This window comes from Littorina saxatilis, linkage group LG3, assembly GCF_037325665.1.
Source record: "Littorina saxatilis isolate snail1 linkage group LG3, US_GU_Lsax_2.0, whole genome shotgun sequence".
NCBI classification, from domain to species: domain Eukaryota; kingdom Metazoa; phylum Mollusca; class Gastropoda; order Littorinimorpha; family Littorinidae; genus Littorina; species Littorina saxatilis.
In genome coordinates this window covers 2,162,961-2,174,230 of record NC_090247.1, presented here as the reverse complement: position 1 = coordinate 2,174,230, position 11,270 = coordinate 2,162,961, and the positions used below count along the sequence as shown (strand labels likewise).

General features: G+C 43.6%; 1 protein-coding gene across 1 annotated transcript in view; it reads left to right on the top strand.

Annotated features, from left to right (window-relative positions):
* Positions 1-11,270, top strand: part of LOC138961064 (receptor-type tyrosine-protein phosphatase O-like) — a 38,598-nt gene that overhangs the window by 847 nt on the left and 26,481 nt on the right. Inside the window, exons 2-4 of the mRNA XM_070332656.1 lie at positions 3,023-3,157; positions 7,556-7,709; positions 10,809-10,888. Coding sequence (XP_070188757.1) covers positions 3,023-3,157; positions 7,556-7,709; positions 10,809-10,888 — 369 coding nt within the window. The remainder of the gene's footprint in view (positions 1-3,022; positions 3,158-7,555; positions 7,710-10,808; positions 10,889-11,270) is intronic.

The window sequence follows — 11,270 nt, the reverse complement described above, 5'->3', positions numbered from 1 at the left end:
AAATCCCCGAACGTTTTTTTCATTTTTTTGATAAATGTCTTTGATGACGTCATATCCGGCTTTTCGTGAAAGTTGAGGCGGCACTGTCACGCCCTCATTTTTCAACCAAATTGGTTGAAATTTTGGTCAAGTAATCTTCGACGAAGCCCGGACTTCGGTATTGCATTTCAGCTTGGTGGCTTAAAAATTAATTAATGACTTTGGTCATTAAAAATCTGAAAATTGTAAAAATAAATAAAAATTTATAAAACGATCCAAATTTACGTTTATCTTATTCTCCATCATTTGCTGATTCCAAAAACATATAAATATGTTTTATTCGGATTAAAAACAAGCTCTGAAAATTAAATATATAAAAATTATTATCAAAATTAAATTGTCCAAATCAATTTAAAAACACTTTCATCTTATTCCTTGTCGGTTCCTGATTCCAAAAACATATATATATGATATGTTTGGATTAAAAACACGCTCAGAAAGTTAAAACAAAGAGAGGTACAGAAAAGCGTGCTATCCTTCTTAGCGCAACTACTACCCCGCTCTTCTTGTCAATTTCACTGCCTTTGCCATGAGCGGTGGACTGACGATGCTACGAGTATACGGTCTTGCTGAAAAATGCCATTGCGTTCGGTTTCATTCTGTGACTTCGACAGCTACTTGACTAAATATTGTATTTTCGCCTTACGCGACTTGTTTTTTTTTAATGTCATTCGCAAAATACCCAAAATTTGGCCACGGGTTTAGAGGGATCTATTTTTAGGCGAATATCAGGCATTTGACTTAATACAATCAAGCGCTTGATGAGGCCATTTTGCAGTATATATATACTAGTCCGGGGAAGGAAGGGCGAGCGAGCGAGCCAAAATGACCACATGCAAATTATGTAAAACACAAGTATCGCAAGTCCAGAGTGATATCATGCAATGTTGGTGCAAATTTCAAACTGGGCTAGTTTGTCTGTTTGTTTGTTCGAGTGCTCAACCACCAGCAGACAAAAATCCTTTTGAATGAAATTTGTTCAGACATAATCAGTGCTTTGCTACGGCGCCATGTCAGCCTTTCGCCTCCCCTCCCTTCGGAGGTTCTCACTGACATCACAACCATGCAGACATCTTGATACAACACCTTTTGCCGGTGTGGTACTGATTTTTTTTAAACAAACTGAATGTCTTTTTCACAATAACTGAACATGTCACTGGGAAAACTAAGACGATTGTTGTTTAGCAATCATCAAAAATATGATATCATAATATAAAGCAGCTTTTTTAAGGCTGTGGATTAAAAACGCCAGTACACTTTTGTGATTTCACCGTGCCAACATATACTGTTCAAAAAAAGAAACGCATAGTTGCTACTTGCCAAATTTGTTTTATTTTTCGAAAAAATTAACAGAAAATCCAATATTTAGATTATTTGTTTGAAATTTGGTATGGACACAGTTGAATGCACACACAGTTCATTTGCATCTTCAAATCAATCAGTCAATCAATACGATTGGGTGCCGAGGCTGTCAAGTCAGTAGGGGGTGTGACTGCCTTGAGCAGCAACAACTGCCCGGCACCTTCTGGGCATGGACTGGATCAGATGCCGGACATCTTGCTGTGGGATGGTGTCCCACTCCTCCTGAAGTGCCTGCAATAGATCGCGGTGATTTGCCGGCGCTTCTTCTCGCCTGCGCACACGTCTGTCCAATTCATCCCAGAGGTGTTCTATCGGGTTCATGTCTGGCGACGTGGATGGCCAGGGAAGCACCTGGACATGGTGGTCGGTGAGGAACTGGGTGGTGAGTCGTGCTGTGTGCGGGCGAGCGTTGTCCTGCTGGAATATGGCATCCTGGTCAGCCAGAAGAGGAAGGGCGTGTGGGCGCAGAATTTCCTCCACGTATCGCTGGGCAGTTATGCGCCCTTGGACGTGCACCAGGGTGCTCCTTCCAGCGGTATTGATCGCCCCCCACACCATGACGCCTCCACCACCATGAACGGGTGCCTCATCCACACAGTTGGGCGCGTAACGTTCGTTTACTCTCCGGTAGACCCTCCTCCGACCATCACGTCGCTGGAGCAGGAAGTAGGACTCGTCGCTGAACCACACGTGTCTCCAGTGATTCCGGACGGTCCAGCGAAGGTGCTGGTTGCCCCACTGCACTCGGTTCTGGCGATTGCGGCGGGTGAGGACAGCTCCTCTGTGAGGTCTGCGAGCTCTCAAACCAGCTTCATGCAGGCGGTTCCGCACGGTCTGGTCCGATAATCGGTGTGGCCCGGGGAGAGCCTGGACAGAAGATGAGGCCGACAGGAAACGATTCCGGAGGTGGCGGAGCCATATGAAGCAGTCGTGAGCAGCAGTTGTCGCCCTTGGTCTTCCCGCTCGTGGCAAGTCAGCAACGGAGCCAGTGGCTTGAAACCTGACCCACAGTCTACTGATGGTGCTCTGGGACACGTGGAAGTGCCTGGCGATTGCACTTTGACTTTGGCCTGCTTGTAAACGACCCAATGCAATTTGGCGGTCTTCTCTGCTCAATCGGGCCATCTTTCGTCGCTGAATTGTCGTCTGATTTCTTTGTGGCGAAAAATCCGCTTTTATGGGTTTTGGAAGACATGGTGAGAGCTCAATATTCCCCGAGTTTCACGAGATTACACTGAAGCATGACGAGTGGTCATGCCAAATGAGCAATTTTGACATTGTAGCCACTGATAACGCATGCGTCACGTGCAGAGCTCACTTGTGGCAATGGACGAAAGGTCGACGACCAGATAAACATTTTCTGCAGTTTGGATATATCCTTGTAGCCATATAACTAAATTAACCAAATATTACAAGCTATGCGTTTCTTTTTTTGAACAGTATATAATTTAATTTTCTAATCTCCTCTTGGTCGCCAGAGTTCACTAAACATGACTCACAGAACTGGCACATAGATTAGGACGGTCCGACGACATGACAATCAGTTGCAGTTCGATGGTAGCGAGACAGGAACTTCATTTCAGACTGACTTACAAATTATGTGTTTGTTTAACTCTTTCAGCACCTGTCGGTGACGACGCGTCCATGTATGGGGATCGACAGAAATTGCCCACATGGAACGATTTCAAGGATAGTGGCTACACTGGAAAATACAGAGCCACCCCTGACAACTGGCATACGATTATTGGTGAAGGAGGTAAGTCAGAGCCACAGGCAGTGTTGAGACAAGAATTCAGCTAGGTTGTGCCGGCGTGTGTGTGTGAGTGTGTGTGAGTGTGTGTGAGTGTGTGTGTGTGTGTGTGTGTGTGTACGGTGTGTGTGTGAGAGTGTGTGTATGTCGTGTGTCGGTGCGTGTGTGTGTGTGTGTGTGTGTGTGTGTGTCATGTGCAATGTGTGTGTGTGTGTGTGTGTGTGTGTGTAAAGGAGAAAGAGAGAGGAAGCCTTTGAGAAGTCATTGACCTGATCTGGCTCAGACGATACCTAGGCTGACTTCGGTTTCGGTGCGGTAGGGCCGACGGGAAAAAACATATCTTTCTCGAATCTGCTGGAATTTAGAGGGGTGAAATCTCCTAACCCATATAAACAGACCCGCGGTCTAACAGTTACTGCTCCTGGCATATAACCACGTCATGTCCCAAATAGACACTCAGTCATGGCCGGGACAGAAAAACCAAGCATAGCAGTTACTGCAACTAAAAGTACTTTCCCGACACTGGCCGCCATGCAAGACTGAGGAGCTAATGTGTGCAGTGTCAGTGTCGATCACAAAGTAACTCTTCACCTCTTCTGGTGCCGACCCACGCACAACGCAGTATCTCAGTCGCAGAGTAAACAGGAACGCAAGTCAAACCACAGGCGAAGGTGTCGCCCACTGGACTACTACTATCACAGAAAGACTACAAGGTACGTCACTCACCTTCGAGTCTTCTGTGTTCTTGGAGTCGCTTCCTGGGGAAAAATATTGTTCAAGACGGTTTGCCTCTTCCTACAGTCTGTGTAAGGTCAAATAAATACAGTTGAATGATTGTTTGAACTATATGCACCTTTAGTTTTCAGCTTCCGTTCGCTGCAGGTTGTTTTTAACCATCATTTGGACGAATCTTCGTTTGCGAGCCGCTAATATCCACACCTCGTCTAATTATGCATCCGCACCGAATATGCATACCAGCGCTCATTGGTCTAAAACATATGTAAATATTGTGCGGCAAAGGGAAGCTACCCACGGGAGTTTTCACTTTCGGTATCAGTGAAGAACCGTTTGCCACTCATTCAAAATGAGGAAAACGTTTCAGTCGACCTAAATGAAAATAATCATCGAATATCCTCTTATTAACCAATGAGCGCTGGTATGCATATTCGGTGCGGATGCATAATTAGACGAGGTGTGGATATTAGCGGCTCGCAAACGAAGATTCGTCCAAATGATGGTTAAAAACAACCTGCAGCGAACGGAAGCTGAAAACTAAAGGTGCATATAGTTCAAACAATCATTCAACTGTATTTATTTGACCTTACACAGACTGTAGGAAGAGGCAAGCCGTCTTGAACAATATTTTTCCCCAGGAAGCGACTCCAAGAACACAGAAGACTCGAAGGTGAGTGACGTACCTTGTAGTCTTTCTGTGATAGCAAAGACATACATACAGAGATGCGAAGCGAGGGCCGCTCGCGTGAACTCTTAGGTTACGCGGGCCGCGTTCGGTCAGTGTGACCTCGCGCCATCCCATACTAAGTTGTTGTTCGCTTGCTCTCTGACACCGATTTGAAGTGCTTTTCTGTCATATTTCTTTGGATATATCCAGCTTCAGACGAGAGATATCAGTGTACGGTAAACTTGATTCATATTCTGTAGCTTCAATAGTGTGCACACGAATGCATTTGAGAGGATTGGCTTCCCGAAGTGAGTCAAAAACGGTTCCTTCGGTTCTTGCGGCCATTGTTTCTAAGTCCATTGTGCGTGGAGGCAATGTTTGGGAGCTAATATTTTCTTTTGTGCGAAACTTTGCTTTCCCTTGACTGGCAAATGCATTACTGGTGTATACATTAATCTGTTTGTATAATTTTTGACGCGCTGTAATTAAATTTGATGCTTATAAGTCTCACTCAAGTGGTTCTCGCACATACACTGGCGTGTGGATAAAAAGTTTTTAAGGAGAAATGAGCGAAATTGCTTACTTTAGGATTCATCTTCTAATCACCAAATAATGCAATAGTCTTCTTCTTGTGATTTTCTGTTTCTCTTGAGTGCAAATAATCAACATTTTGCATGTTTTATTATCTATGATTTTCTATGAAACAGTTATAACTCTTTAAAAACACAACAATTGCCAGCTTGGCGCCAGTCATGGGAGGATTACTTGCCCCTGCCGTAGGCGAGGATAACGCAAGCGGGAAGACAGCGCTTCGCATCTCTTCTATCTATGTCTCTGGTGATAGTAGTAGTCCAGTGGACGACACCTTCGCCTGTTGTCAAACTAGTCATTTGAGAGACCCGCGAACTACATAGAGCGCGTCTCTACCACTACAATTTCTACCAATGCCGGACCAAGAAGGCGAAATCAGCTGCACTCGGAAACGGCACCGCCGTCATAGAGACAGGCGTCTGTGCTTTCGCTATCCTGCAACTCCCATGAAAGTTGTGCCTGCCGAGCGGCATTGTGTCAAAACAACACGCCCTGGAGCCACTGCATGTGTGTAGGTTTTGCTGTTCGTGCTATGAACGGCTACCGCCATTGGATGATGCTATATTATATTAAAGTAGTACATGTATTTGACTATACAGTGCTACCGCACGTTGCGATGTCAGCGAGAGACTCAGTTTTTGTCAGAATACTTCTAAGGTTGCTATGTACAGTGCAGTGCGACGCAGTCACAAGAACCAAAGCTACTAGGTGCAAACGGAGTGTGTGTTGGTGTGCGGTGTTTGCGAAAACTGATGTGCGTCTTCGGTATTAGCTTGATACTGTGTCATCGTACGAATGTAGATTCACAATCGCTTATCAGGCCCTACTAGGACTGTCTGTTACAGTGTGGGTAGCGTGTCTGGAATCACGATGAGATTCAACGTGGTGATTTGTACGCGGCCGTACTGGGGTTTTCAGGTAGCACGTTACCACTGAATGCAGGAATGTTTGATACTGTCACATAGCCGTTTATAACTGAGTAGCGAAGCACTTGAACAGAGATGAGATTCTTCTCTGGGGTGTATGTGTCTATACCCAGAGATGAGATTCTTCCCCCTCATTACTGATAACGGCTCAGTTTTGAAGGAAAAGTTAAAATAGTGTTATTCATTTTGAAGCAGTATAAACTGTTCCGTCATCAGTGGAGTGTGAATCAGTGCTTATCTTCTCGTTAGGATCCTTCGGGAATTTGAAAATCAACGCAAATCTTGATTTTTTTCTTCTAAAACATTTTGTGAAACTTGTAAAACCCTTTTTTTCCCGCTTTAGGGTCGCTTTCTTGTCAATTCAGTCTTGACAGCAAAACACAGCTGTATTTATCGATATCGATAAAACTGAGTCGGCAGTGTCACTAAGATTTGTGTTTTTCAAAATGTGCATACATAACAGAACTTTTCGAAATGAATCCGTGGTTACTCTAGACACTATACACTACGATTGACTGACTAGGATAAAATTAAAAGACAAGAGGAGGAGGGACGTAAAGTCTACTCTTGTACAAGGACTAAGACTGAGTAAGACGCTTTTGGAAGGGAAAGTGAGTTTTGTTTCTTTGATCACCCTGTTCTGTCTTCTTTAAAACGTGATCAGCTCGGGTGGGGGGAGGGGGGATGTGCGTGTGTACTATCAATCAATCAAAAAGAAGCTTATATCGCGCGTATTCCGTGGGTACAGTTCCAAGCGCTTGTCGAAGAGCTGTCAACACAGGACTAACAAGAAACTAACATCTACAGACGGACATAAACCCTTTCACACACCAGCAGACCCTAATAAACATACAACAAACAACTGTTTAACAACAATGTACACATCAATAGCTAGGTCCAAACAAAATAATATTAAGCACACAGAAGACACCTCTCACAGAGCACAACACCAGGATGTCTTTAGGGGCACAACACATCGCGTCGAACATGAAAGTCACAGCCAGCTACGGGAAGAACTGATTCTTCAACCTACTCTTGAACGCGTCGAGAGAGGGGCTCTGGCGAAGGGGGAGGAGGGGAATGCACGCTGACCAGCAGATGCGAGTTTCGAGCGAGGGATGTGAAGACGGAGTGGGTCAGCAGCAGAACGAAGGGGACGGTCGAAGGGCTGGGTGTACAGGTCCAGGGAGGATTGAAGGTACTCAGGAGCAGAGTCGTTGAGACACTTGTAGACCAGAGTGGACAGTTTGTATTATACATATATGCGCTGCGCAAAGTTAGATAGGGTTACATCACTGCCAAAGCTGCATGCATTTTTCGCACATATGTATAATATGAGATCTAATAAACAAAGGTACGCAAACGCTCAAATTATAGTTATGTTAAGCCTACCTCCTGGCACTTAAGCTGAGAGAATAAGCATCAAAATGAACAAACAAATTAAATGGTTTATGCATGAACTTCAATTTCTAATCGTGTCTGCAGTGCCAAGTGCCAGACGACGTCGGTCAACGTTAAAGCGTGTTACACGGGCCGCAGACGACTTTGTGAAGTACACCATTGGTGACAACACCACTTGTGAACAAGCACCAGAGAACGAGTACTGCAATGGTCCGCTACCGGCAGACCTAGAGATCAAGTAAGTAGAATGTATACACAATCCTTGCCTATTTGTGAAAATGAATCGTTGACGTGCGAGTTATCAGTCTTGGATGGATCCTTTTTCACTTGAACACTTTCAGATTTCACAGAAGGCCCGCATGATTTGTGTATAAGATATGCGGGAATGATGTTAAAGAAACGTTCTGCTTCACCTGTTTCCGATTACGGCTGGACGAGTTAAAAGACGCACGGATCCCCCAGCTTTGTATTGAGGAATTTGATTTACAGAATAACAGGTAGACTCATGGCGATTCAAACGGAAGGGGTATCTGCATTGCCGTGCGTGCGTGCGTGTGTGTGTGTGTGTGTGTGTGTGTGTGTGTGTGTGTGTGTGTGTGTGTGTCACCGTGTGTGTGTGTGTGTGTGCGTGTGCGTGTGTGTGTGTGTGCGTGTGGAGTTTCATAATCCGTTTTGTTTATTGATGAACTTTTGTTTTATTCAAACATTGCATTTTGTGAGAGGTGCAGGTATCACCCGTCTTGGTGACGTCACGTGATTGTAGAACCCTCACTATAGACGGCCATGAGATACAAGTACCGTTCTCATGGGCTTCTATGGTGATGGTTCTGCAAACACGTGACCCATGAGATCTGGTCTCATGACTGAAGAGATACAATTGTTTGATTAGTTTAATGTGCCCCCTTTGTTCGTAACTTGGTCTCTGTATGTTCAGACTTCATTTCATTTCCATTCTTCCGTTTCAGAAACCGTATGAGGTATGTGATTATGAAGTGCCAACTGAGATCATGTGACTGGATCTCAAATGTGAATTTAGGAGGGAGAAGGGGGCACTCAAGACGAAAATAAAAATCGAACACAGCCAGACAGACAAACGCACAGATAGGGAGAGGGAGAAATGGTTTCTGGCTAATTGCAAAATCAGGACTGTACAGTTTCGACACATGTATAGGGTGACCCCCAACATGCCAACCATTCACATACTGTTGGTGTACATTGGGTTGAGAGATGGGATTATTAGGTCACAAAGTTTCAGGTTGTATTTTAAACTGGCTGATTTGTTTGCTCTTTTGAAAATCAATTCCAACTTAATAGGGAATGGCTTAAAAGGTTTAGGTTTGTCATGGAGTTGTAGCCAGACTAGCCCGATTTTAGCCCTCCAGATTTTTACCTATTAGTTATTCTGAGAGGCCTTGTATGCAAAACCATCCTCAGACAATGTGTGAGTAGAAACAACTGTTACAGGGAGTCTGGAGGGTTCAGGTCGGATGAGTGTGGCTATTGCATACTCAGTGTCAAACCTCCTACTGTTGAGCAATCTCCGAATTAAACCAAAACAAAGTTTGCAAAAAGCGTTTAATACAAACCACTTGACCTACATACTTGAAACTTTGTGAAATCAGCATCCCACATCTCAAGCTAATGTACACCAAATATTGGGAAGTAATAACCTAAACACACGCGGAAGTTATTAGCATTTTAGAGTGTGGCATTGAGGGGAGTCATCCTGTAATAGGCTTCTAGATTAATTTCAGTTGTGCATGCATGCCGCTCTGGGTTTTAATTTGTCTGGTTGTTGTTGTTGTTGTTGTTGTTGTTGTTGTTGTTGTTGTTGTTGTTGTTGTTGTTGTTGTTGTTGTTGTTGTTGACATGGTTGTTGTTGCACTTGTGAATTTTATGCGCGATGGTTAGACTGGCAGAACCATTATCGGTATACTTTTCTGCGTTATGTAATTAGTGCAATGAACAGTCTCGCAAAGATTACTATCGCACCAATAACTGCATGCAGCTTTTTGCTGTCACAAAACTGAGTCGTCTTTCCTCGTCTCTCGTCGTTAGTTTGAAGCAGAGACATACTTTGTGTATATGTATTTTGCAGATCTACATAGGATTCATTTCTGAATTTAATTCAACAAAACACCCCTACTCAGCATAGGAAACAGCGAAGCTGTTGGTTGTTTGGTTTTAAGTTGATGGATGCTCTTACCCCGTGTAAAAACCTGAACAGGTCTTTGGTGGTGAACATGATTGCCTAAACAAGATGAAGTGTATTCTGTTCTCATAGGGAGGGGGGCTTCTGAATGTTTAGCCAATGTCTCGTGTCGACTTTTCTGTTAATTAACTTGTCGATGCCGTCAGGTCATCTTTTGTAAAAATCTTCTCATCGATTGTTTTGGTCTCTGAAGGCCAGAATAGACAAAAGGAAAAAAGAAGACACTAGTGAATTGTAACTAATGTAGGTTATTGTGTGTGTATGAGGGGTTGTGATGGTACATTAAGCAGACGATAGTGTTTAACAGGGTGAGTGTCTCCTGGAAGAGCGGGGGTGGAACCAGTGAACCAACTGTAGCGGCTTAACGACTCTTGTTCAGGTGCAATACAACCTGAAGACCGTCACGGCACACTCGCCTCAACTTGCATGCATGAGCAAGTCTCTTTGCGCGTTAGTTCCGTTGGTCCAGTTTAGATCGCCTTCTTTTCTTTGCGCTTGTGACACAAGGTGTGGTTCACGTCTTGCAGAAGCATCTGTTTTATCTGTCCTTGAGTCAAGTTATTGTATGCTTACTTCTTCATTATCTGTCTGTGTCGGCTGAAAGGCCTAAAGTGCGCCACAAATAAGATATAAAATCAATTATTTTACTGTCTCGAGAAGAACGTAATTGTTGAAAAGTAAACTCCTTTTTTTTGCAGTCGAACATTGTTTCTTCTTCAGGTGACAGAATTAATGTACTCATGGCACTTGTTGATTATTCAGACCCATGTCTGTGTGGACACTAGTTTAAGATTAGTCAATTTTCTCCCTTTTTTACCTAATTGTCTCAGGCGTAAGACACCTAGCCATTGGCTTCACATCCGTGAAGTCCATGTATTGTGTCAGAACAATTAACAACGTACGTGAATGTTGTTTGTGTCAGTTGCCACTGGAAATATTGTGTGCAGTTTGTATTATTAACTGGCGAAAGCAGTTTTCGTAAACATTATTTACTGTGTTTTCGGATGTGCATTACCGGGGCCAATTTCAAAAGTGTTGTTGCAGCCTGTTGTTCGCATAAAAAGACTGTTTGGAACGTTTTACAATTTCTCTCATGTTAATTGAGTGTTGTTGTTTTTGTCGCAGGGTTCTTGTCTTCGTTTGCACTAACGGAGGTTGTTCAGAAGAGCTGGCAGTGGCTGTAACAACACTGGCGCCGTCTGAGGGTATGTTTGATATATTTCAAAATCAGATGTTTCAAACTCTAGCGTGCCATCTTTGATATTATAAAAAAAATTGTGGTCACAAGTTAACAATCCTATGACAAGTTTAACAACATTTTCCGAAACATTGTGTCACATCTGGATAAATAACCGTAACGATCCAAACTTTCGCACGAAGTATCTCTAGTATGTTGGTAAAATATTCTGAAAGTTTCAAAGCAATCCACCAAGTCATTGCTAAAATGTAGCGCTTTTTGACATGATACCCCTAAAAATTGACGTAAAACGTTCCGTTTTCGACCGCTCTTGCGATCGACACCTGCATCAGTAGGAATAGCATAGCAAGCGAAATACACAAGGTAGCAAAACAAAATAATCTGTTCAG